This window comes from Salminus brasiliensis, assembly GCF_030463535.1.
Source record: "Salminus brasiliensis chromosome 20 unlocalized genomic scaffold, fSalBra1.hap2 SUPER_20_unloc_2, whole genome shotgun sequence".
Classification (NCBI taxonomy): Eukaryota; Metazoa; Chordata; class Actinopteri; order Characiformes; family Bryconidae; genus Salminus; species Salminus brasiliensis.
In genome coordinates this window covers 59684-87278 of record NW_027326637.1, presented here as the reverse complement: position 1 = coordinate 87278, position 27595 = coordinate 59684, and the positions used below count along the sequence as shown (strand labels likewise).

General features: G+C 41.8%; 3 protein-coding genes across 6 annotated transcripts; all 3 read left to right on the top strand.

The window, feature by feature from the left end:
* The first annotated feature begins 1677 nt into the window (after window positions 1-1677).
* Window positions 1678-8049, top strand: LOC140548757 (uncharacterized). Its single transcript, XM_072671888.1, has 5 exons — window positions 1678-3329; window positions 6269-6330; window positions 6817-7113; window positions 7198-7488; window positions 7763-8049. The coding sequence occupies exons 1-5, from the start codon at window positions 3223-3225 to the stop codon at window positions 8047-8049; spliced, it is 1044 nt and encodes a 347-aa protein (XP_072527989.1). The 5' UTR covers window positions 1678-3222.
* Window positions 8050-8058: 9 nt separating this feature from the next.
* On the top strand, window positions 8059-18066 carry LOC140548756 (uncharacterized). Of its 4 annotated transcripts, none has more exons than XM_072671886.1 (6): window positions 8059-8143; window positions 12099-13100; window positions 15256-15317; window positions 15804-16100; window positions 16185-16475; window positions 16691-18066. In XM_072671886.1, the coding sequence occupies exons 2-6, from the start codon at window positions 12889-12891 to the stop codon at window positions 16951-16953; spliced, it is 1125 nt and encodes a 374-aa protein (XP_072527987.1). In that variant the 5' UTR covers window positions 8059-8143; window positions 12099-12888; the 3' UTR covers window positions 16954-18066. The 4 variants fall into 4 exon arrangements, with proteins under 4 accessions (XP_072527987.1, XP_072527986.1, XP_072527985.1 ...); XM_072671885.1 differs by having other exon boundaries at window positions 8065-8143; window positions 11370-13100; XM_072671887.1 differs by lacking the exon at window positions 8059-8143 and adding an exon at window positions 14971-15045 and having other exon boundaries at window positions 10081-13100.
* Window positions 18067-19993: 1927 nt separating this feature from the next.
* Window positions 19994-21982, top strand: LOC140548755 (32 kDa beta-galactoside-binding lectin-like). The gene is made up of 7 exons (XM_072671883.1): window positions 19994-20060; window positions 20128-20241; window positions 20416-20531; window positions 20623-20773; window positions 20953-21055; window positions 21132-21300; window positions 21697-21982. The coding sequence occupies exons 1-7, from the start codon at window positions 19994-19996 to the stop codon at window positions 21820-21822; spliced, it is 846 nt and encodes a 281-aa protein (XP_072527984.1). The 3' UTR covers window positions 21823-21982.
* Window positions 21983-27595: the final 5613 nt, after the last annotated feature.

The following is a 27595-nucleotide window of genomic DNA, read 5'->3' as shown; positions in this document are numbered from 1 at the left end:
TATGATATCAGTGGGGTTATGATATCAGTGTAATAACAGTGGGGTTATGATATCAGTGGGAGAACAGTGGGGTTATGATATCAGTGTAATAACAGTGGGGTTATGATATCAGTGGGAGAACAGTGGGGTTATGATATCAGTGTAATAACAGTAGGGTTATGATATCAGTGGGATTACAGTAGGGTTATGATATCAGTGGGAGAACAGTGGGGTTATGATATCAGTGTAATAACAGTGGGGTTATGATATCAGTGGGATTATGATATCAGTGGGATTACAGTGGGGTTATGATATCAGTGGGATTATGATATCAGTGGGATTACGGTGGAGTTATGATATCAGTGGGATTATGATATCAGTGGGATTACAGTGGGGTTATGATATCAGTGGGAGAACAGTGGGGTTATGATATCAGTGTAATAACAGTGGGGTTATGATATCAGTGTAATAACAGTGGGGTTATGATATCAGTGGGAGAACAGTGGGGTTATGATATCAGTGGGAGAACAGTGGGGTTATGATATCAGTGTAATAACAGTGGGGTTATGATATCAGTGGGAGAACAGTGGGGTTATGATATCAGTGTAATAACAGTGGGGTTATGATATCAGTGGGAGAACAGTGGGGTTATGATATCAGTGTAATAACAGTAGGGTTATGATATCAGTGGGAGAACAGTAGGGTTATGCATCAGTGGGATTACAGTGGGGTTATGATATCAGTGGGAGAACAGTGGGGTTATGATATCAGTGGGGTTACAGTAGGGTTATGATATCAGTGGGATTGAAGTGGGGTTATGATATCAGTGGGATTACAGTAGGGTTATGATATCAGTGGGAGAACAGTGGGGTTATGATATCAGTGTAATAACAGTGGGGTTATGATATCAGTGTAATAACAGTGGGGTGATCATATCAGTGGGATTACAGTGGGGTTATGATATCAGTAGGGTTATGATATCAGTGTCTTAACAGTGGGGTAATCATATCAGTGGGATTACAGTGGGGTTATGATATCAGTAGGGTTATGATATCAGTGTAATAACAGTGGGGTTATCATATCAGTGGGATTACAGTAGGATTATGATATCAGTGGGATTACAGTGGGGTTATGATATCAGTGGGAGAACAGTGGGGTAATCATATCAGTGGGAGAATAGTGGGGTTATGATATCAGTAGGGTTATGATATCAGTGTAATAACAGTGGGGTTATCATATCAGTGGGATTACAGTAGGATTATGATATCAGTGGGAGAACAGTGGGGTAATCATATCAGTGGGAGAACAGTGGGGTTATGATATCAGTGGGATTACAGTAGGATTATGATATCAGTGGGATTACAGTGGGGTTATGATATCAGTGGGATTATGATATCAGTGGGAGAACAGTGGGGTTATGATATCAGTGGGATTACAGTAGGATTATGATATCAGTGTAATAACAGTGGGGTTATGATATCAGTGGGATTACAGTGGGGTTATGATATCAGTGGGGTCAGGCTCCAGTAAAGTGCATTTGTGGGTAATCAGTGTGGTGAGAGGTCAGGCTCCAGTAAAGTGCATTTGTGGGTAATCAGTGTGGTGAGAGGTCAGGCTCCAGTAAAGTGCATTTGTGGGTAATCAGTGTGGTGAGAGGTCAGGCTCCAGTAAAGTGCATTTGTGGGTAATCAGTGTGGTGAGAGGTCAGGCTCCAGTAAAGTGCATTTGTGGGTAATCAGTGTGGTGAGAGGTCAGGCTCCAGTAAAGTGCATTTGTGGGTAATCAGTGTGGTGAGAGGTCAGGCTCCAGTAAAGTGCATTTGTGGGTAATCTCTACACCTCATCGGTTTTTATTGAGTATCAGACTTTACTCCACTAAACACTGGTATGTTAGTCTACCATCTAAGATCAGCATGGAATTTGCTTTTGATCAGGGAAATCTGAGACCCGTCTGACCTATAAAAGCTCAAACACCCGGTCAGTAACACTTCTACACCCCTGCTGCGCCACCTACTGGTCAGTGTGTGTCACTACAACAAGATAAGATATTCACAACAAGCAGTGGACGCCTTATTTCCCAGTTATTGAATAGTAGCCACCTGAGTAATCAGGCAGAGGGGCTGTGCTGAGACAGGGGGACGACCCTGTGTTTACACTGAGCGAGCTGAAGTTAGCCTGAGGTGGGTCCACCGTTAGCTCGGTACTAGCTGAGTGAAAGGCTGAGGTAAACATCTGTCCAACGTGTTCAGACATACAGTAAACATCTGTCCAACGTGTTCACGTATACAGTAAACATCTGTCCAACGTGTTCAGACATACAGTAAACATCTGTCCAACGTGTTCACGTATACAGTAAACATCTGTCCAACGTGTTCAGACATACAGTAAACATCTGTCCAACGTGTTCAGACATACAGTAAACATCTGTCCAACGTGTTCAGATATACAGTAAACATCTGTCCAACGTGTTCAGATATACTGTAAACATCTGTCCAAGTGTTCAGATATACAGTAAACATCTGTCCAATGTGTTCAGATATACATTAAACATCTGTCCAAGTGTTCAGGTATACAGTAAACATCTGTTCAACGTGTTCAGATATACTGTAAACATCTGTCCAACATGTTCAGATATACAGTAAACATCTGTCCAACGTGTTCAGACATACAGTAAACATCTGTCCAACGTGTTCAGATATGAGGCCAGCTCTTATTAGGACTGGAAGTGGTGAAGGAGCTGAAGACACTGGGTCTGACGCTTCGACGCGCTGTCAGAACCGTTTAGCTTCTCAACCAGGTCTTTAAGAAGATCTTCAGTCTTTCCCAGAACCTCAGAACCTCAAGTTCTACATGAACTCGACCCGCCCCGCTATTCACTACTGTTACTGTACAGCTACTGAACTACAGCAGGGCATCATATCAGGAATATTAGCACTGATGAACAGACGCTGCTCTGGAAGATCACTGGCTGAACAAAGAGATCAGATAGAGGCTGAACAACAGGGCTGTAACGGGACACCGGTACCAGCTCCACAACCTGCTCCACACCTTCTGACCTTCTGACCCAACCGAGGAAGATGGAGCAGCAGTGAAGCGCAGAAAGCCTCCACCCTTCCAGTTATAACGGTAATATGACACCCTCCCAAAAACACACCCACCACACTTCTGAGACAGAGGAAGGAAGGGAGAGAGAGAGAGACAGAGGAGGGGAGAGGGGGTGACCCAGATCCAGATTCAGATCCAGATGCAGAAAACACCCACTGGACCTTCGGATCTGCAGGAGCTTCGTGGTCGAGCTGAAATTTGTGTTTCGGAGCTGATTTTCCTTCTTCAGGCTGCTTCGGAGGAGAGGTAAGCACTGAACCACCCTCAGCTTCAACCCCTGCCCGGCTGATCCTCCTGTCCCGAGCTTTATCCCCGAGCTTTAGCCCCGAGCTTTAGTCCCGAGCTTTATCCCCGAGCTTTAGTCCCGAGCTTTAGTCCCGAGCTTTAGTCCCGAGCTTTATCCCCGAGCTTTATCCCCGAGCTTTAGTCCCGAGCTTTATCCCCGAGCTTTAGCCCCGAGCTTTATCCCCGAACTTTATCCCCGAGCTTTAGTCCCGAGCTTTATCCCCGAGCTTTAGTCCCGAGCTTTATCCCCGAGCTTTATCCTGAGCTGGAGGGTTTGGAGGACTCGGGTTCTTCTCATTTGGAGAGAAAGTTCAGGAGGGTTTGGAGGACTCGGGTTCTTCTCATTTGGAGAGAAAGTTCAGGAGGGTTTGGAGGACTTGGGTTCTTCTCATTTGGAGAGAAAGTTCAGGAGGGTTTGGAGGACTCGGGTTCTTCTCATTTGGAGAGAAAGTTCAGGAGGGTTTGGAGGACTCGGGTTCTTCTCATTTGGAGAGAAAGTTCAGGAGGGTTTGGGAACTCCACTCTTCCTCAGCATTGATCAGAGCGGAGAGGAACCGGTACAGACACAGTTTGGGGTTAAAACCATGGAAAACTACCAACTAAATCCTTTAATCTTCGCTAAACTAACTTTATTATTTATTACGTTTAAAAAAGATCGCCACGCCCCCAAACCCCGTCACCGCCCCGCCCATCCTACTGCTCCGTTAGGGACATGCCTCTCATCCTACAGAGCTCATCTCTGACACAGCCTTTCACTTTCTGCTCTGTATTTTATATTAAATCTATAATCTATATATTATATACACACACACACATTTCTATAATCTATATTATATTAAATCTATAATCTATATATTATATATAAACACACACATTTCTATAATCTATATTATATTAAATCTATAATCTATATATTATACACACACATTTCTATAATCTATATTATATTAAATCTATACTCTATATATTATATACACACATTTCTATAATCTATTTTATATTAAATCTATAATCTATATATTATATATATTATACACACACATTTCTATAATCTATATTATATTAAATCTATAATCTATATATTATATACACACACATTTCTATAATCTATATTATATTAAATCTATAATCTATATATTATATACACACACATTTCTATAATCTATTTTATATTAAATCTATAATCTATATATTATATACAAACACACACATTTCTATAATCTATTTTATATTAAATCTATAATCTATATATTATATATATTATACACACACATTTCTATAATCTATATTATATTAAATCTATAATCTATATATTATATACACACACACATTTCTATAATCTATTTTATATTAAATCTATAATCTATATATTATATATATTATACACACATTTCTATAATCTATATTATATTAAATCTATAATCTATATATTATATACACACACATTTCTATAATCTATTTTATATTAAATCTATAAAATATATATATTATATATTTTATACACACACATTTCTATAATCTATATTATATTAAATCTATAAACTATGTATTATATATATTATATACACACACATTTCTATAATCTATATTATATTAAATCTATAAACTATGTATTATATATATTATATACACACACATTTCTATAATCTATATTATATTAAATCTATAATCTATATATTATATATATTATATACACACATTTCTATAATCTATATTATATTAAATCTATAATCTATATATTATATATATTATACACACACATTTCTATAATCTATATTATATTAAATCTATAATCTATATATTATATACACACACATTTCTATAATCTATTTTATATTAAATCTATAATCTATATATTATATATTTTATACACACACATTTCTATAATCTATATTATATTAAATCTATAAACTATGTATTATATATATTATATACACACACATTTCTATAATCTATATTATATTAAATCTATAATCTATATATTATATATATTATATACACACATTTCTATAATCTATATTATATTAAATCTATAATCTATATATTATATATATTATACACACACATTTCTATAATCTATATTATATTAAATCTATAATCTATATATTATATACACACACATTTCTATAATCTATTTTATATTAAATCTATAATCTATATATTATATATTTTATACACACACATTTCTATAATCTATATTATATTAAATCTATAATCTATATATTATATAAACACACACATTTCTATAATCTATATTATATTAAATCTATAATCTATATATTATATATATTTTATACACACACACATTTCTATAATCTATATTATATTAAATCTATAATCTATATATTATAAATATTATACACACACACACATTTCTATAATCTATATTATATTAAATCTATAATCTATGTATTATATAGATTTTATACACACACATTTCTATAATCTATATATTATATATACACACACACATTTCTAGAATCTATATTAAACTAAGAGTCGGCTCATCTGTCCCCGTTAAGACCCCAATACACTGAGAATGTGACTGTGGATACATTCCTGGCCTGAGTTTGAAGCTGTGAATGTTTTACCCATGTACTTAAATCATCACACAGAGACCAGCTGGGAGAAGACCCTCACTAGAAAGGAGTGATCCACTGGTTCTCAGCGATGTCCCGTTCCCTGCTCGAGTACGTGCAGCGCTACATCAGGGTGATAATATTCCTTACAGGAACGTTAAATGTGTTGGAACAGGGGCAGTGGGCTTTAGGACAGTGTGGTGGGATGCAGAATATCAGGGACATGCCCATAGGTGGAGAAAAGCAAGTGGTGTGGGTCTGTGCTCTCTTCTACCTCACCTGCTCTGGTCAGTGCTGACGGTGCTGTGTGTTTCTCTGTAGGTCAGTCATGCAGTCCCTCACATCTGCTCTCTGGGTCCTGCTCTTACTGATCATCACTGCTGGTAAGTGTGTAGTTGTTGGTGTTTGTACAGACTTTACCCTTACCTTGATCTTGGACCAGCGAACAGTGACGTTCACACGGATGGGGAGGTGCGGAGGGGCTGGGCACAACATTAGATCCCAAAGACTTTGGGTGGTCCTCACCAGGAATCACAACTTCAGGGTCTGGCTGGGGTCACAGCCGGATCAGAGAGGTGGGGTCAGAAGACTGAACTGATGACAGGTGGACTCCCCTCTAACACACTACCCTCAGCTCAGGAAGGGGTTGGTAATGAGCTGATTGGGGTAAACACTAAAACGTGCAGGGCAGAGGGTGCTCCAAGACCTGGATTGGGAACCACAGCCAGTAGGGATCCATGCAGGTTCAGCTGGATCTCTCAGACTGGATTGGGCTGAGTTTGTCTCTCACTGTTTGAAGATGCAGGTTTGATGCTTGGGTTTGATGGATGACTGTTGACTGTTTTTGTTAAAAACTTTCTTTTTTCTAGAATCTAATCCAGGTCCTAGAGTGAAGGTGAAGCTCCATGACTCTGCTGTTCTCCCCTGCTCTGAGAGATGTCCTGGACTGGTCAGATGGACGGTGTTCCATAAACGCTCTGATGTTCTGGCTGAGTGTGATCAGACTTCCTGCAGATCAATGAAGGAGGGATATCAGATGATCCATGAAGAGTACCTGAAAGGGAACATCTCCCTCATCATCACTAGAGTTGATTTCAGTATGCGAGGCTGGTACACCTGTGCATGTGATCGTAAAGACGTTTGTGATGCGCAGCTTCAGATTGAGCGTAAGTGCTGGTTCTGCTGATCTACTGCTGCTGGTAGAACCTGATAGAAGAGTTAATGCAGGTTCTGGTCATGTGTCTCCTCAGCTGTGAGATCTTCAGTGGAGATACAGCCTGGTGAATCTCTGCTGCTGGAGTTGAAGATATCTGATCCAGTGGAGCTGGTTTATAACAGCGGTGGTGAAGCTGGAGCACCCAGTGTTCAGATCTGTACAGTGGAGGGACAGTCACTGAAGTGTAACCCTGAGTACATGAGGAGAACCTCACTCACACCTGCTCTAGAGCTGAGAGATATGAAGCCTTCTGATAGTGGAGTCTACACTGTGAGGGACACCAGGAATGATGAGGTCCTTTATATCTACACAGTGAGCGTCCGAGGTATGAGCTTTTATAGTTTATATTTACTATATATATATATATATATATATATATATATATATATATATATATATATATATATATACGCTATATAGTATATTTACTGTTCTTCCACTCTGGTTAGAGAAGCCTAGCTGCAGAACATGTCCCTCCATAGAGTACAGACGACAACTGCAGGCATCAGGTTAGAGCTAAACCCTAGCTGACCTTTCCTGAAGACTTTCCTGGACAGTGTTGATCAGACGGAGCTCCTCTGTTCTGTGTGTGTTTTCAGATGTGCAGCAGAGCTGGATCTGGAAGAAGGGATATGAGAAAGGAAGCGATGATGGATATCTGAGGGGGAACAGCGATGGATATCGGAGGGGGTTAGGGATCGGAGCAGTGAGCTTTGGGATTGTAGGGCTGGTTCTTGGTGTAATTCTGGGAAGGTATGTTGTGCCACTGGTCCTTCCTCTCTTGTCAAGACATTTCCAGAGGTCCAGAAATACACAAGAGAATGAAGCTGCAGACGAGGGATCGGGTGTTCCCATGAGACGACGACAGCGTCAGGAAGAAGAATAATCAGCTTCTGCTGCAGTTGTCTTCACTGAGAGCTGCTGGTGATCCCTCTGACGGTTCCTCTGGAGTTCTTCTGGCTCATCAGCAGCTGCTCAAGGTATCTCTCTTAAATCTCGAGCAACAGATCTGTTCCACTGTTCCTCAAACACAGTCATTCAGTTATAATATGAAGATCAGGATCGACTAACAGTAGAGAGAGAGAAGAGCAGCAGAGCCCTGACAGAGCCAGTCCAGCATTCTTTCCTTCTACCTCACTACGTCAGTATGGCAGGGAGCTAAGCGTACTTAGGGCCACAGAACCTTTTAAAGAGTTAGGGATGCACTGATTGGCTCCATATTTGCGTCACCTTTGTGCTGCAGGATCCTGATCTTCATATTTCCCTGCTAAAGGTTTCCCATAGTTTCTCCAAATGTTAATGTTCCTCAGAGCACTGATGGAGTTTCTCAAAGCTACGGTTGCTTTAAGACTAGCACAGCCGTGATTGGTCGCTGTAGATAGATAGATAGATCACTTTATTTATTCCACAGGGAAAGTCAGTTTTTACAGCAGCAAAATCAAACAAGAGAGCAGCATTATAGAGGCATAAAAGCATAAAAAGTGATTGCAGTGCAGTAATAATTACATTAATATAATGTAATATACAGAATGAATTATGTGTAATGTAACAGTGCAGTAACTACATTAATATAATGTAGTGATGTAAGGCATCCTGTGGTATCAGTACAGTATAGAGTTTTAAAGTGGCAGTGCAGATGACAGAGCTGTGTGGCAGTACATACTGATGAACAGAATAGTGTCTGATTGAGAAACAGCGGGACTGTTCTATTAGTACACTCAGTGCACAATAATGTCCGGGCACAGTGACGAGGCGTGATCTACTTGACCAGTAGATCATGGAGGGGGTGAGAAGTGTTCTCCAGAATGGCAGTGAGTTTCCACAACCACCTCAAAGCCTTCCAGAGAGCAGCCCAGGACTGATCCAGCTTTCCTGATCAGTTTGTTGCGCTTACTGGCATCTCCACTCCTGATGCTGCCTCCCCAGCAGGTTGCAACAAAAAAGCACTAGCAACAACAGACTGGTAGAAGGTCTCCAGCATATTGCTGCACACATTAAAGGACCTGAGCTTCCTCAGAATGTAGAGTCTGCTCATCCCCTTCCTGTACACAGCCTCTGTGTTGGCCTTCCAGTCCAGTTTGCTGTCCAGGAGGACACCCAGGTATTTATAGGTGTCTACCCGCTCCACATCCTGACCCGTGATGGTAATGGGACTGGTCGTGGTCCTCTTCCTCCTGAAGTCCACCACCATTTCCTTGGTCTTGGCCACATTGAGAATCAGGTGATTCCTCTCACTCCACACGACAAAGCTGTTAACCAGGTCCCTGTATTCTCCATCCTCATCATCCCTGATGCATCCGACTACCACAGAGTCATCAGAGAATTTCTGAAGGTGGCAGAGTTCTGACCTGTACTGGAAGTCAGTGGTGTACAGGGTAAAGAGGAAGGGAGAGAGAACAGTTCCCTGTGGTGCTCCAGTGCTGCTGACTAAGCACTCAGACCGGTTGGATCCTAGCTGCACATACTGGGGTCTGTCAGACAGGTAGTCCATGACCCAGGCAACAGTGGACCTTTCCAGGACCTTCATGACGTGTGATGTGAGGGCCACAGGTCTATAGTCGTTCAAGGAGGAGGTGGTAGACTTCTTTGGAACAGGAACCAGGCATGATGTTTTCCACAGCACTGGCACCTTCTCCTGTTTGAGGCTCAGGTTGAAGAGGTGCTGTAGGATCCCACATAACTGGGTAGCACAAACCTTCAGTACCCTTGTGCTGATCCCATCAGGTCCTGAAGCTTTTCCCAGTTTCAGCTTCTCCAACTGTCTCTTCACCTGGCCAGTTGTCACTTCTAAGTGGGTGGGTGATTGCTGTGATTCCTCAGACAGTGTTTGTGTTTGTGGGGTGAGGGGGGGAGACGTGAGTGAGCAAGGAGAGGCGGTGGTGATGGTGAGGGGGTGGGGGAGACGCCGCCACTGCTGGTGGAGGGGGAGGGTGTCATGCTAAATCTGTTAAAGAACACATTCAGCTCGTTGGCTTTGTCCAAACTGCCCCCAACAGTCTGCTGCTTCCCTTTGAAGCCAGTGATCTGCCTCATCCCAGTCCACACCTCCTTTGAATTGTTTTGCTGGAGCCTACCCTCCAGTTTTCTCCTGTAGGCTTCCTTGCTCTCTCTCAGTCTCACCTTCAGCTCCTTCTGCACACTCCTCAGTTGTTCCTTGTCTTTTGATTGGAAAGCGTGTCTCTTCTTGTTTAGAAGTTCCTTCAAGTCCTTGGTGATCCAAGGCTTGTTGTTAGGAAAACAATGCACCCTCCTGACTGGAACAATAGTGTCAGTGCAGAAATTGATGTAGTACGTGGTGCAACCTGTCCTGTTGTCAATGTCCTCACCAGCTGATTCACACAACACCTCCCAGTCTGTGGTCTCAAAACAGAGCTGCAGAGCCTCCTCAGCCTCTGGTGACCACTTCCTGATCACCTTCCTTGTCACAGGCTGTTTTAGAACCACTGGGCGGTATGTGGGTGTCAGCAGAACCAGGTTGTAATCTGATCTCCCCAGTGGAGGTAGGGCAGAGGACCTGTATGCATCCTTAACATTTGCATACAGAAGATCCAGTACTCTGTTCTCCCTGGTAGCACAGTCAACATACTGGTGGAACGTAGGCAGCGTGGTTGAGAGTGACACATGATTAAAATCCCCAGAGATGACAATGAGGGCGTTCGGGTGCTGAGTCCCGAAGGACCTAAACAGCTACAGGCCGGTGGCACTGACTTCCCATCTGATGAAGTCACTGGAGAGGCTGGTCCTCAACCACATCCGCCCTCTGGTGAGCCCATCCATGGACCCTCTTCAGTTCGCCTACCAGCCTGGTGTCGGGGTGGATGATGCTGTCATTTCTCTTCTACACAGAGCTCTTTCTCACCTGGAGAAGCCCGGCAGCACTGTGAGGATTTCTCCAGTGCTTTTAACACCATACAGCCAGGGCTCCTACAGGACAAGCTGGAACATTGTGGAGTGGACAGTCACCTGTGGAACTGGATGCTGGACTAGCTCACCGACTGACCACAGTATGCCAGGGCACGGGACTGTGTCTCTGATATGGTGGTCAGCAGCACAGGGGCCCCTCAAGGAAATGGTCTTGGCACCGTTCCTCTTCACCCTGTACACTGCTGATTTCATGTGCGGCTCACCGACCTGCCACCTCCAGAAGTTCTCTGATGACTCGGCGATCATGGGCCTCATGACTAATGAGGACTTTCTTCCACACAGTGGCGGCATCTGCCATCTTTTATGGAGTGGTCTGCTGGGGCGGTAGCATCTCGACGGCAGACACGAAGAGACGGAATAAGCTCATAAAGAGGGCCGGCTCTGTCCTGGGGTGCTTCTTAGACCCAGTGGAGGTGGTGGAAGACAGGAGGATGACAGCCAAGCTGGCATCCATGCTGAAGAACAGCTCCCACCCCATGCATGAGACTCTGGCAGCACTGGGCAGCTCCTTTAGTGACCGGCTGCTTCACCCCAAGTGTGTGAAGGAGGGGTATCGCAGGTCCTTCCTTCCTGCTGCCGTCAGATTCCACAACCAGCACTGCTCCCAGCGGACCACGTACACACACACTTACACTACACACACATGTTCAGGGAACAGAGATGCCTCAATGTAAAAATACAATGTGAAATAACACCCCCCCCCCCCCACACACACACACACACACACACGTGCAATTAAGAGTCATTTGCAATAACCTGTAACTAATATTGTTAGTGCTTTTTTACTTCTATTATTTACTTTGTGTATATATTGGTCATTTATCTACGTTTTTGTAACTGAGTGTTTTGCTATCCTTTTTCTGGAGCTAATAAAGGATTATATTATCTTTTATATATAAATATATATATATATATATATATATATGGCCTGAATCTGATGTATCACAGCACTGGTTCCTGTGGATTTTACAGGGTGATATTGGACCTGAATCACCTGCTCTCTGTTTACAGTGGAGTGACTGTGGCAGGAGGCCACCTCCACCCCCCACTCCACCTTCACCGTACTGAACTTCTGTAATCAGCCTCAGTCCGTCTGAGTTGATCAGGAACCCATGCTGTGATGAAGGTCTGTGTTTGGACTCTGTACAAGTCTCTGTAGAGGTCCAGGCAGTGCAGCCGGCTCCCAGCAGGAGGTAAGGGCTAATCTGTGCTCTAACCAGGTGCTCCTGCTGGTCCCTCCTGCACACCTTTGTTACAATAAAACATCTTATTGTTTTTACGGTTCTGTTGTTTTCTGTTCAGTTTGGGGAACCTGGTGGTCTGTCGTCTGTATTTTATCCATACCTTAACTCATCATTATTCAGAAACATCGACAGTCGTTGATCACGAAGGTGTTCAGAAGGTTTATGCAGTTGTTCTGATTCTAGGTGAACATGAGGATGAGGATCTGGAGATCCTCTGGAGATACATCTGCTTATTTCAGGACATCGAGTGGACATTATTCAGCTACAGTTCCTTTTAAACAGCCAGCTGTCAGTCTTCAGCCATGTCTAAGGTTTAGAGCTAAGTGAGCTAATGGGAGAACATTATCCCCCGGTTTCTGAATATGTTAATAACAACAGGTGTGTTACCATTCATAACTCATGTGTGTTATTTATTCCAGCCGTGTCTGTTCATCTACACATTGACACATTGACACACTGCCAGCCTGCCTCGTAGGCGAGGCTCAGGACTGCTGAAGAGTCAGAAACAGCACTGGGTTTGATGGTACATTTTTATTCAGTATTTTTCCTGTGTTGGAATGAATGTTATTGCTGTGCTACTGAGTTCAGCACAGTGTAGATCACACTACATTTCATACAAAGCATCCTTACTGGGGGTTCCTGTCTCAGTCCTGTCATCAGTGTGGTTATGCAGTGTGGTGAGTAGGCGGAGTGAGGTCGCTGTACAATTCCAGGAAGAGGAGAAGAGGCACAACAGACAATCTAGCGCCCTCGGTCCTTATAAAACAAGGTAAATGTGAAGGAAGGAACTGTGTGTGTGTGTGTGTGTGTTAAAGAAAGCACTGAATACTGCAGTGTAGTTTAATACAGAGGGGGTTCAGGTTTCTGAAGTAGACCCTCTGGAAGAGGAACTGCTCTGTCTCCGTGTTTAAAAGCTGGACGCGCCTTTACGCTTGATATTACGGTAGCTGAGGACCGTTCCGTTCCAAACTCACATACAAACCACTGTCACCTGCCTGAGACCATTTCGATTCATTATTCAGGGTCATTTTAAAAAAATAGATGTTTTTATCATGTACATCGTGTCATTTCACGCGATTTTCCTTTTGATGTGTTTTGGCTTGTTGCTTTGTTACAGTGCTGGTGTGCATTAATGAATATGCGTTTACCGTAATGTCGCGCTATATGCGCCCACCCTCTCCAGAATACTTCCACTGTGGGGCTTTTAATGGTACATGATAACACACAGCAACGAAGTGAGGCTCGTCTGACTGCGTTACTGCTGTTTTTAACATAGTCGTTGGTGAATGATACTGATATTTAACAGAAATACAGAAATACTCCTTTCTTGCACCCCTCAGTGTTATATATACAAAAATATAAATATATATATATATATAGGTTTATAGGTGAAGACTTTGAGAGCTGTGGACACATATAAGACAGTAAGTTCAACTCGCGAGCATTAATGCGAAATATCCACCCTTCTTCCTCCATCAAAAGAAACCGAAAGTTAACTGCAGAGGATTCGGATCTGTGAGTGAATCGCCTCAACCGACTCTTCAACCCCTCCTAAACGGTTCCTTCAGGCGGCGGGCAGATTTAGCTGTTATTTAACCCTCTACACTGAAACTACAGTGAGGGAACTGAAAGGGTAGAGCTCCTCAGTGATGGGAGAACATCACACTGTTCTAGCTAATGTGTTTTACCTCATTTAGCTCTTTTAAATCAAGAGAACAAGAACGTTCTCTCCTCACCGACTCCAGGTCAGAACTGACCGCTCTAATGACCTGAACACTGTGAGAACAGCAGCAGACAGAAGAACCTCTTAAGCTGGACTGTAGTGTTAAGTGTGTGTGGAGTGAACAGGTGTGTGTGATTCCAGGTGAACCCATCAGTAGTGTTGGTGATGATGATGATGATGGTCTCTCTCTATATTATATTAAATCTATAATCTATATATTATATATATTATATACACACACATTTCTATAATCTATATTATATTAAATCTATAATCTATAGATTATATATTTTATACACACACACATTTCTAGAATCTATATTATATTAAATCTATAATCTATAGATTATATATTTTATACACACACACATTTCTAGAATCTATATATTATATTAAATCTATAATCTATATATTATATACACACACATTTCTATAATCTATATTATATTAAATCTATAATCTATATATTATATACACACACACATTTCTATAATCTATATTATATTAAATCTATAATCTATATATTATATACACACACACATTTCTATAATCTATATTATATTAAATCTATAATCTATATATTATATATATTTTATACACACACACATTTCTATAATCTATATTATATTAAATCTATAATCTATATATTATAAATATTATACACACACACACATTTCTATAATCTATATTATATTAAATCTATAATCTATGTATTATATAGATTTTATACACACACATTTCTATAATCTATATATTATATATACACACACACATTTCTATAATTTATATTAAACTAAGAGTCGGCTCATCTGTCCCCGTTAAGACCCCAATACACTGAGAATGTGACTGTGGATACATTCCTGGCCTGAGTTTGAAGCTGTGAATGTTTTACCCATGTACTTAAATCATCACACAGAGATCAGCTGGGAGAAGACCCTCACTAGAAAGGAGTGATCCACTGGTTCTCAGCGATGTCCCGTTCCCTGCTCGTGTACGTGCAGCGCTACATCAGGGTGATAATATTCCTTACAGGAACGTTAAATGTGTTGGAACAGGGGCAGTGGGCTTTAGGACAGTGTGGTGGGATGCAGAATATCAGGGACATGCCCATAGGTGGAGAAAAGCAAGTGGTGTGGGTCTGTGCTCTCTTCTACCTCACCTGCTCTGGTCAGTGCTGACGGTGCTGTGTGTTTCTCTGTAGGTCAGTCATGCAGTCCCTCACATCTGCTCTCTGGGTCCTGCTCTTACTGATCATCACTGCTGGTAAGTGTGTAGTTGTTGGTGTTTGTACAGACTTTACCCTTACCTTGATCTTGGACCAGCGAACAGTGACGTTTACACTGATGGGGAGGTGCGGAGGGGCTGGGCACAACATTAGATCCCAAAGACTTTGGGTGGTCCTCACCAGGAATCACAACTTCAGGGTCTGGCTGAGGTCACAGCCGGATCAGAGAGGTGGGGTCAGAAGACTGAACTGATGACAGGTGGACTCCCCTCTAACACACTACCCTCAGCTCAGGAAGGGGTTGGTAATGAGCTGATTGGGGTAAACACTAAAACGTGCAGGGCAGAGGGTGCTCCAAGACCTGGATTGAGAACCACAGCCAGTAGGGATCCATGCAGGTTCAGCTGGATCTCTCAGACTGGATTGGGCTGAGTTTGTCTCTCACTGTTTGAAGATGCAGGTTTGATGCTTGGGTTTGATGGATGACTGTTGACTGTTTTTGTTAAAAACTTTCTTTTTTCTAGAATCTAATCCAGGTCCTAGAGTGAAGGTGAAGCTCCATGACTCTGCTGTTCTCCCCTGCTCTGAGAGATGTCCTGGACTGGTCAGATGGACGGTGTTCCATAAACGCTCTGATGTTCTGGCTGAGTGTGATCAGACTTCCTGCAGATCAATGAAGGAGGGATATCAGATGATCCATGAAGAGTACCTGAAAGGGAACATCTCCCTCATCATCACTAGAGTTGATTTCAGTATGCGAGGCTGGTACACCTGTGAGTGTGATCGTAAAGACGTTTGTGATGTGGGGCTTCAGATTGAGCGTAAGTGCTGGTTCTGCTGATCTACTGCTGCTGGTAGAACCTGATAGAAGAGTTAATGCAGGTTCTGGTCATGTGTCTCCTCAGCTGTGAGATCTTCAGTGGAGATACAGCCTGGTGAATCTCTGCTGCTGGATTTGAAGATATCTGATCCAGTGGAGCTGGTTTATAACAGCAGTGGTGAAGCTGGAGCACCCAGTGTTCAGATCTGTACAGTGGAGGGACAGTCACTGAAGTGTAACCCTGAGTACATGAGGAGGACCTCCCTCACACCTGCTCTAGAGCTGAGAGATATGAAGCCTTCTGATAGTGGAGTCTACACTGTGAATGACACCAGGAATGATGAGGTCCTTTATATCTACACAGTGAGCGTCCGAGGTATGAGCTTTTATAGTTTATTTACTATATATATAGTATATTTACTGTTCTTCCACTCTGGTTAGAGAAGCCTAGCTGCAGAACATGTCCCTCCATAGAGTACAGACGACAACTGCAGGCATCAGGTTAGAGCTAAACCCTAGCTGACCTTTCCTGAAGACTTTCCTGGACAGTGTTGATCAGACGGAGCTCCTCTGTTCTGTGTGTGTTTTCAGATGTGCAGCAGAGCTGGATCTGGAAGAAGGGATATGAGAAAGGAAGCGATGATGGATATCGGAGGGGGTTAGGGATCGGAGCAGTGAGCTTTGGGATTGTAGGGCTGGTTCTTGGTGTAATTCTGGGAAGGTATGTTGTGCCACTGGTCCTTCCTCTCTTGTCGAGACATTTAAAGAGGTCCAGAAATACACAAGAGAATGAAGCTGCAGACGAGGGATCTGGTGTTCCCATGAGACGACCACAGCGACAGGAAGAAGAATAATCAGCTTCTGCTGCAGTTGATCCCTCTGACAGTTCCTCTGGAGTTCTTCTGGCTCATCAGCAGCTGCTCAAGTCTTTTTGTTTTACCGTTTAACTAACAATAGAGAGAGAAGAGCAGCAGAGCCCCGACAGAGCCAGTCCAGCATTCTTTCCTCCTACCTCGCTACGTCAGTATGGCAGGGAGCTAAGCGTACTTAGGGCCACAGAACCTTTTAAAGAGTTAGGGATGCACTGATTGGCTCCATATTTGAGTCACCTTTGTGCTGCAGGATCCTGATCTTCATATTTCCCCTGCTAAAGGTTTCCCATAGTTTCTCCAAATGTTAATGTTCCTCAGAGCACTGATGGAGGTTCTCAAAGCTACGGTTGCTTTAAGACCAGCACAGCCGTGATTGGCTGCCGTAGTCTACTACTCTACTACAACATCAGTATTATAACTATTATAACTAATGGCCTCAATGTTAAAATACAATGTGCAATAACACCCCCCCCCCCACACACACACACACACACACACGTGCAATTAGTCATTTGCAATTGCCTGCAAATAATGTGTCAATAATATTGTTAGTGCTTTTTTACTTCTGTTATTTATTTTGTGTATATATTGGTCATTTATCTACGTTTTCACATCTGGGTGTCTTGCTATCCTTTTTCTGGAGCTAATAAAGGATTATATTATCTTTTATATATAAATATATGTATATATGGCCTGAATCTGATGTAGGACTGATGTATCACAGCACTGGTTCCTGTGGATTTTACAGGGTGATTTTGGGCCTGAATCACCTGCTCTCTGTTTACAGTGGAGTGACTGTGGCAGAAGCTGAATCAGGGAACCTACTGAACCCCCCACTCCACCTCCTCCCCCCACTCCACCTTCACCGTACTGTACCGTACTGAACTTCTGTAATCAGCCTCAGTCCGTCTGTGTTGATTAGGAACTCATGCTGTGATGAAGGTCTGTGTTTGGACTCTGTACAAGTCTCTGTAGAGGTCCAGGCAGTGCAGCCGGCTCCCAGCAGGAGGTAAGGGCTAATCTGTGCTCTAACCAGGTGCTCCTGCTGGTCCCTCCTGCACACCTTTGTTACAATAAAACATCTTATTGTTTTTACGGTTCTGTTGTTTTCGGTTCAGTTTGGGGAACCTGGTGGTCTGTCGTCTGTATTTTATCCATACCTTAACTCATCATTATTCAGAAACATCGACAGTCGTTGATCACGAAGGTGTTCAGAAGGTTTATGCAGTCGTTCTGATTCTAGGTGAACATGAGGATGAGGATCTGGAGATACTCTGGAGATACATCTGCTTATTTCAGGACATCGAGTGGACATTATTCAGCTACAGTTCCTTTTAAACAGCCAGCTGTCAGTCTTCAGCCATGTCTAAGGTTTAGAGCTAAGTGAGCTAATAAGAGAACATTATCCCCCGGTTTCTGAATATGTTAATAACAACAGGTGTGTTACCATTCATAACTCATGTGTGTTATTTATTCCAGCCGTGTCTGTTCATCTACACATTGACACATTGACACACTGCCAGTCTGCCTCGTAGGTGAGGCTCAGGACTGCTGAAGAGTCAGAAACAGCACTGGGTTTGATGGTACATTTTTATTCAGTATTTTTCCTGTGTTGGAATGAATGTTATTGCTGTGCTACTGAGTTCAGAAAATATGCCCCCTTCTAACATCACGTTCTTATGGTCCCGGTCATATAGAAAGTTAGCAAAAGGTCATCTTCCTCCTTTGTTTGTATGACCTGAAGGGGTCACTCTCCTTCTCCGCCGTCTGTTTGACTGCCAACTATATGGTAATACAATGTAATAATACAATAATACAATGAAAGTGCTGAGGGTCTCCCACCTTCCCCCCTTTGTGATGACCAACAACCCCCACCAAATGTTGACACTCCAAGTATCCTCACCTTCATCCCTTCCTACCCCTCCTTAAACTCCTCTTCTTCATCATCATCATTTCCCCTCCCACAATTCCCAGTGTATGTAAGGTCCTTCTGAAATATCCCCAACCAGACTGGATTAGCCTGTCCGTAATCAACCAAGCTGTGCTCGTGTTTGATTTTCTGTCTGTACGTGAATAAACGTATTATATTTTAACCAGAACACAGAGGTGTACAGTATACTGCATTAACAAATAATACATGAAAATAATAAGTACAATTGTATATTATTATTATTATTATTATTAGAAAGGACATTGTAGACTGCTTGTGGTTATTTATACTGTTATAGTCTAATAATCTATATTCTTATAATCTTAATAAATACATTAAAGTAATAAGTACAATTGTATATTATTATTATTATTATTATTATTATTAGAAAGCATATTGTAGACTGCTTGTGGTTATTTATACTGTCTATATTGTGTCTGTATGAACAGTGTGTTTATTATGTTACTTTATGTCTTTTTTCAAAAAGTATTAAGAGAAAAAAATTAGATCTGTATTTTATATTTGTATTTTATTATTAATGTCATTATTCATTTTGTGTCTCCTCTATTTCACGTTCACTGAACAATGCAGAATAAATTGCTTCCCACATCTCTAGTCTCTTGACTCTTCTTCCTGGATCAAGAATGAACTATATAACAGACTAGTGGGCTTTCATTTATCTCAGGACTGATTCTCACTCACTCACTCACTCATTCTCTAGAATTATTCTGGAAACATACAGAACTTCAGAACTTCAGTAATCAGTTTCTGTATGTTATCAGCGCCTCACTCTGTTGCACAGCATCTACATGGATCCTTACGTCCTGGCTCTTGTTATGAATTATAAGGAAGATAATGCAGACTGACCAGGTGAGTTACAGGAGTGAGGATCGGGTCATTTAAGGGGTTAATGAGAGTATTTACAGTGAAGCCACTTCTGAACCTAGAGGATGCACCACACTTGATCTGGGTGGTAGACCAACCGCAACGACACTGGCATTGTAGCTGCATGGTTGTGTGTGTTTGTGTGTGTGTGTGTGTGTGTGTGTGTGTGTGTGTGTGTGAGAGGGTTGAAGGTAGGAGTGTAGTCAGATGGTCTACACAGGTCGAGGCCTTCTCCAGCCACCAGAGGGAGCCACTAATCGAGCCTTTCACCAAGGTTTGAGCTTTAGTGACAGACAGACTGTCCACTTCATATGTGTCTTCTCTTCTTTCCCACTTTCTAGGCTCCAAGCTTCAGATGTTCTGCAGAAACTCCAACCTGATGAATGGTCTAAGGTACATGCAGGACAGACGGTCCGTGGTGGAACTTGGTTTGGACTGGTTGGGCTTTTTCTGCAGTAAGGGGTGCTGAGAGAGCTGATAAAGGAGAAGTAGAGGGTATGGGTGTTGGAGCCTAAAGGCCCACCAGCTGTTTCTTTCCCCTCTTTCATATGTAATCCAGTCTTCATCTCCAAAAACAGAAAGCTGTATTTTTAAGTTGTATTCTAATATCACATTTTCTCACCCTGTAGATTTCACATCAACCGGGAATCAGGTGACCGTGAGGAACAGTAAGATTAGATATAGTTGGGGAACCGAGGAAAGAGAACTGTGCTCCTTTCCTTTCACACCTGGGAAACCTTTTGAGGTGAGAGTTGAGCACAGACCCTGTTCTGGGGGTGAGGAACCCACATTCAGACCCTGTCCAGTTCAGGAAGTGAACTCTGTCTGTGTTTCAGGTGAAGATTCTGTGCACCGATTCTGAGTTCAGAGTGGAGGTTGATAAGAAGTATCTGCTGAGTTACTCCCACCGCATCAAGAACTTCACTCAGATAAGAAAACTCACGGTCGAACGAGACGTCTTCATCAAGCACGTGAACATTGATCCGAGTACGTACCACGTTCTACACAACACTTTATATCCATCACTTAGCCCAATGCTGACTTTCAGAACACAGCAGAACCGGCAAACACCAACTTTGAGCTCCAGAGTGAAGTTCTACACTACTTTCCATTACGTCCATTTTCCCAAACCTGTCCTACTGGTAACCCCAGGCTTTCCTTTCCAGTGCCTCTCTGGATGACTGCACCATCTGCACATGTCCTGAATGATGTCATCTCTGAGAACATGTCCATCACCATCCCTGGACACATCAAGCCCAATGCTAAAGTGTAAGAACGGTCACACACCGGCAGCGGTATTTCCCTTTGTAGCACCATCAACGTAACACCATTTCAGCTCCTTCAGGTTCACCATCGACGTGATGAACAACTGTGACATCTTCTTCCAACTCCAGCCACACTTCTCTGATGATGGGAAACACTGGATTGTGAGGAACAGCTTCATCTGCAACCGGTGGGGCTCTGAGGAGACAGAAACCCCTTCCTTCCCGTTTGCACGTGGAAAACCTTTCCTGGTGAGTGGAGAGTGTAGAGGTTCCATCCAGCTTTAGGTTCTACCTGACCTACCTGCCAGAACACCTGTAATAATAGCTGCAAAAAAACACAATGACACTGCGATAGTGAAAACCTCGTTATAAGTTTTACTCGCAGTTTCATTGCTTGTGTTTCATTGTGGCAGATTTATAGTGACTCATCCAACCACAGGATTTTCCACCTGAACCAGGCACAGAAACATTTCTGCGTCCAGTTTTTGAATTGATTTTTTATTTGATTGAATACAGGTCTCATGATGTAAGTCTACCGTTTATCATATGGACATCACCGGCCTGTTGGGGGAGCAATGCTGATTATTTATCAACAGTATAATTTTCCCTTTCCTGCCATCACTGTTTTCCATGTTCTGTCTGCAGGATCTGTTGAGGAAGCTGGAACACATCAGAACTGGGGGCGGTTCTGGATTCAGATCACCATCATTTAATCTCTTCTCTGCTGAAACCAATCAATCAGTCTGTGATCTGAACCTATCTCTGTCTTAAATCATAAGATAAGATAAGATAAGATAATCCTTTATTAGTCTCACAGTGAGGAAAGTCTCAGTGTCACAGCAGAAAAGGAATAGCAAAACACCCAGTTACAAAACTAATATTAAATCTAGAATTCAGAACCTGACACATACAGACAGCCCAAACTTCTAACAGGTCAATCTAATCACCCTGATGGAAGGTCTAATATGGTCTCTGTTGTGTCTGTCAGTGAATTGTGCTCTGATTATTAATAGTCTGTCTTCTAAATAAATCTAACAAAAGCAATCTGAGACTCCGGACTGAATTTTTACTGTGAAAGTTTTTGCCTCCCTCCATTTTATTCTGTTTTGGAGTTTATTCACACTTTAATGTTAAGGCTGGACAGCTCAGCTCTTTGCTTGGGGTATGTATTTGTTTAGGTTTGATGGTTTAGCTGGTCTACAAGCATGATCACCCTGACCAAGCTAGACAACCAGCATCACCAAGACCAGTATAGCGTATACTTTATTTGATTAAGAACTGGTCAACCACCTTGTCCATCCAAAAAGCTCCTACAAGCAAAATGTGGTCTTGAGCACAAATCAGAACACAAATGACCACCTGAGGAGGTGCTGAGGTCCCTAACGCTCTGCTTACTCCACAACAGCAGAGCTCCAGACCTGCTGCTGGTAGAGCTGCAGAAAGGGACCAGCTCCATATTAATGCCTATGGGTTTGGAATGGGACGGCATAAAAGCTCCTGTAGGTGGAATAGTGTGGAGGTGTCCCAATACTTTTCTCCATATAGTGTAACTACTATTCAGATCTCAGAGGTCCCTGTTGTGGAAAGTCCAGGTGATGCAAATTGCAAAGCTTTATCAAAAAATTATTTACCATAGCTGACATATATTTTGGATGATCGCGTCTCCCTGAAGCAGTAGCTACATCAGTAGTTCCACTGTCTAAACCCCATTCATTTTCTAACCTAGAATATATTGGAAAATGGGAGAGTCGGATCTCGGCTTTGTAAAACTATAGGATGATAGTAAGTGCACCACTGTCTAAGTCTGAGTCCCTCTAACTCAGGGTATGAGTTTGGAGAAAATCGGAGAAAGTCAAAAATTTGGTTCGAAAAAACACACAGGGGTACCCCTTAGCGTTTTTTTAGGCCAAATTTCGGACTTTCTCTGATTTTCTCCAAACTCATACCATATGTTAAGGAGACCCGGACTTAGATAGGGCTGTGCTTAGTTTTGTCCAATCTCGCACCAAAACAGAGAAAAGACAATCCAATTTTCACTACATTGAAAAGGCCGTATTTCCCTGATCTTTTATCCCAGGGATCTGAATCTTGGTCAAATGAATTGGACATGAGTCATCTTTGAATTTCCCAAGTTTTGTGCTCCTGCATCTTTAGGGTCCCTTAAAACACTTGGAAACCCCTTTTAGGTGTCTGACCTGTAATTCCTTGACCTTTGACCCTAGAGTCACTAAACTCAGAAATACATAGTGGCCTGGTGGGTTTACAAATTCTACCAAGTTTGGGGTGTGTAGGTTGCACAACGGGCCTGTAGACCCACTTCAACCTTTCCTGGGTAAATGCTTTTCTTATTTTTCCTGATTTAAAGGGTCTCTGTGTGGCAACCATTTAATGTAGGGTCTTCAAAATTGGTCACCTCCATCAAAATATAGTGTAGTCTCTGCATACCAAATTTGGTGGCTCTATGACTTTGCCCTTCCTCACAGGACCTTCAAATGCTTCTTGTTGCAGAGTCATCGCCATAGGCATCAATTAGAAATGCTTCAAAGGTTGTATTTCTCTGATCTTTTAGCCCAGTCTCCTGAATCTTAGCTACATTCATTGGGAGCATCTTCTTAGCATCCATGTTTCGTGCTCCTGCAGTCTTGGGGTCCATTAAAAAGCTTGTAAAACCACTTTTAGGTCTCAGACCTGTAAATCCTTGACCTTTGACCCTAGAATCACCAAACTCTAAAATAGTAAGCAGTCTGGCGGGTTTACAAATTCTACCAAGTTTAAGGTGTGTAGCTTGCATGACTAGTCTGGAGGCCCATTTTGATCTTTCCTGGGTGAATGCATTTCCTGTTTTTGCTCATTGAAAGGGTCTCTGTGTGCCAACCATGTGACAAAGGGTCTTCAAATTTGCCCAGTCCATTGTAATATGGCCTAGTCTTCGCAGGCAAAGTTTGGTTGCTCTATGACTTTGCCCTTCCTCACAGGACCTTCAAACGCTTTTTATTTTTGTACGAGTCATCGCCATAGGCCTAAATTAAAAAGCCTTCCAAGGCCGCATGTCCCTGATTTTTGATTTGATTTCTGAGTGCTGTCCATAACTTATGTATGGCTTTTGAATGGACATATGTGGAGAGTTGAATGTGTCCAACAGGGTTTAAAAGAAAAGGAAACTCCGGTCATAGTTTTAAAATCTCTCAATGATGAAAAATGAACATTTTTGTTTTTATTTATTTATTTATTTATTTATTTAATAAAATAACAAACCACAATGTCCAGTTTTCTACATTTGAATGTGTATTTTTTTTATTTGTTAAAGATCAATCATTGGAAAAACAAGACCATGTGCCATGGACTGAGTAAAATAACATCAGCATCGTAAACCACAGACCACAACACAGCTTTTATTGATTTTATTGATGACTAGTAACTAGAATTACTCAACCCCTTCATCACAAGCCTCCTCAGTACTTCATAGAGAACCTTCTGCTGTTCTAACCTTCTGCAAATGTGATGCACAGCCAGACACCAGCATAACCTTAGCCCATTCCTCTTGGGCAGTGGCCTACCGTAAATCACTGATATTCTTTTCTGATATTCCTTCACATCCCACCAAAGATTGTCTATGAGGTTCCGGTCAGGCGACAGTGATGACCACTCCCGATCCTTCCAGGACCTCTGAAACCAAGCATTGGCAGACTTTGAGGTATGCTTGGGATCATTGTCCTGTTGAAAGGCCCAGTGACACCCAAGCCGGGGCTGCATTGTTTTAGAGTGAGATAGGACAAAACTACAAGACACAAAGAGAACATCACTCTTAGACACAAAGAGAACATCACTCTTAGACACAAAGAGAGCATCACTCTTAGACACAAAGAGAACATCACTCTTCGACACAAAGAGAACATCACTCTTTGACACAAAGAGAACATCACTCTTAGACACAAAGAGAACATCACTCTGACACAAAGAGAACGTCACTCTTAGACACAAAGAGAACATTACTCTTAGACACAAAGAGAACGTCACTCTTAGACACAAAGAGAACATTACTCTTAGACACAAAGAGAACATCACTCTTAGAAACAAAGAGAACCTCACTCTTAGACACAAAGAGAACATCACTCTTAGACACAAAGAGAACATCACTCTTAGAAACAAAGAGAACATCACTCTTAGAAACAAAGAGAACATCACTCTTAGACACAAAGAGAACATCACTCTTAGACACAAAGAGAACATCACTCTCAGACACAAAGAGAACATTACTCTTAGACACAAAGAGAACATCACTCTCAGACACAAAGAGAACGTCACTCTTAGACACAAAGAGAACATCCCTCTTAGACACAAAGAGAACATCCCTCTTAGAAACAAAGAGAACATCACTCTTTGACACAAAGAGAACATCACTCTTAGAAACAAAGAGAACATCACTCTTAGACACAAAGAGAACATCACTCTTAGAAACAAAGAGAACATCACTCTTAGAAACAAAGAGAACATCACTCTTAGACACAAAGAGAACATCACTCTTAGACAAAAAGAGAACATCACTCTCAGACACAAAGAGAACATTACTCTTAGACACAAAGAGAACATCACTCTCAGACACAAAGAGAACGTCACTCTTAGACACAAAGAGAACATCCCTCTTAGACACAAAGAGAACATCCCTCTTAGAAACAAAGAGAACATCACTCTTTGACACAAAGAGAACATCACTCTTAGAAACAAAGAGAACATCACTCTTAGACACAAAGAGAACATCACTCTTAGACACAAAGAGAACATCACTCTTAGACACAAAGAGAACATCACTCTTAGACACAAAGAGAACATTACTCTTAGACACAAAGAGAACATCACTCTTAGACACAAAGAGAACATTACTCTTAGACACAAAGAGAACATCACTCTTAGAAACAAAGAGAACATCCCTCTTAGAAACAAAGAGAACATTACTCTTAGACACAAAGAGAACATCACTCTTAGAAACAAAGAGAACATCACTCTTAGACACAAAGAGAACATCACTCTTAGACACAAAGAGAACATCACTCTCAGACACAAAGAGAACATCACTCTTAGAAACAAAGAGAACATCACTCTTAGACACAAAGAGAACATTACTCTTAGACACAAAGAGAACGTCACTCTTAGACACAAAGAGAACATTACTCTTAGACACAAAGAGAACATCACTCTTAGAAACAAAGAGAACATCACTCTTAGAAACAAAGAGAACATCACTCTCAGACACAAAGAGAACGTCACTCTCAGACACAAAGAGAACATCACTCTTAGAAACAAAGAGAACATCACTCTTAGACACAAAGAGAACATTACTCTTAGACACAAAGAGAACATCACTCTCAGACACAAAGAGAACATCACTCTTAGACACAAAGAGAACATCACTCTCAGACACAAAGAGAACATCACTCTTAGAAACAAAGAGAACATCACTCTTAGACACAAAGAGAACATTACTCTTAGACACAAAGAGAACATCACTCTTAGACACAAAGAGAACATCACTCTTAGACACAAAGAGAACATCACTCTCAGACACAAAGAGAACATCACTCTTAGACACAAAGAGAACATCACTCTCAGACACAAAGAGAACATTACTCTTAGACACAAAGAGAACATCCCTCTTAGACACAAAGAGAACATTACTCTTAGACACAAAGAGAACATCCCTCTTAGACACAAAGAGAACATCACTCTCAGACACAAAGAGAACATTACTCTTAGACACAAAGAGAACATCCCTCTTAGACACAAAGAGAACATCACTCTTAGACACAAAGAGAACATTACTCTTAGACACAAAGAGAACGTCACTCTTAGACACAAAGAGAACGTCACTCTTAGAAACAAAGAGAACATCCCTCTTAGAAACAAAGAGAACATCACTCTTAGACACAAAGAGAACGTCACTCTTAGAAACAAAGAGAACATCACTCTTAGACACAAAGAGAACATCACTCTTAGACACAAAGAGAACATTACTCTTAGACACAAAGAGAACATCACTCTTAGACACAAAGAGAACATTACTCTTAGACACAAAGAGAACATCACTCTTAGACACAAAGAGAACGTCACTCTTAGAAACAAAGAGAACATCCCTCTTAGAAACAAAGAGAACATCACTCTCAGACACAAAGAGAACATTACTCTTAGACACAGAGAGAACATCACTCTTAGACACAAAGAGAACATCCCTCTTAGACACAAAGAGAACATCACTCTCAGACACAAAGAGAACATTACTCTTAGAAACAAAGAGAACATCCCTCTTAGACACAAAGAGAACATCACTCTTAGACACAAAGAGAACATTACTCTTAGACACAAAGAGAACATCACTCTTAGACACAAAGAGAACATCACTCTCAGACACAAAGAGAACATTACTCTTAGACACAAAGAGAACATCCCTCTTAGACACAAAGAGAACATCACTCTTAGACACAAAGAGAACATCACTCTTAGACACAAAGAGAACATCACTCTTAGAAACAAAGAGAACATCACTCTCAGA

Excerpts from the sequence above, each read along its gene's own strand:
- LOC140548757 (XM_072671888.1), top strand. The coding sequence starts at position 3,223 with ATGCAGAAAACACCCACTGGACCTTCGGATCTGCAGGAGCTTCGTGGT. Across the intron at positions 7,114-7,197 it reads TGCGCAGCTTCAGATTGAGC|CTGTGAGATCTTCAGTGGAG; the intron begins GTAAGTGCTGGT and ends GTGTCTCCTCAG. Across the intron at positions 7,489-7,762 it reads CTACACAGTGAGCGTCCGAG|ATGTGCAGCAGAGCTGGATC; the intron begins GTATGAGCTTTT and ends GTGTGTTTTCAG.
- LOC140548756 (XM_072671886.1), top strand. The coding sequence starts at position 12,889 with ATGAATGTTATTGCTGTGCTACTGAGTTCAGCACAGTGTAGATCACAC. Across the intron at positions 16,101-16,184 it reads TGTGGGGCTTCAGATTGAGC|CTGTGAGATCTTCAGTGGAG; the intron begins GTAAGTGCTGGT and ends GTGTCTCCTCAG. Across the intron at positions 16,476-16,690 it reads CTACACAGTGAGCGTCCGAG|ATGTGCAGCAGAGCTGGATC; the intron begins GTATGAGCTTTT and ends GTGTGTTTTCAG.
- LOC140548755 (XM_072671883.1), top strand. The coding sequence starts at position 19,994 with ATGGTCTACACAGGTCGAGGCCTTCTCCAGCCACCAGAGGGAGCCACT. Across the intron at positions 20,061-20,127 it reads TAATCGAGCCTTTCACCAAG|GCTCCAAGCTTCAGATGTTC; the intron begins GTTTGAGCTTTA and ends CCCACTTTCTAG. Across the intron at positions 21,301-21,696 it reads CACGTGGAAAACCTTTCCTG|GATCTGTTGAGGAAGCTGGA; the intron begins GTGAGTGGAGAG and ends TTCTGTCTGCAG.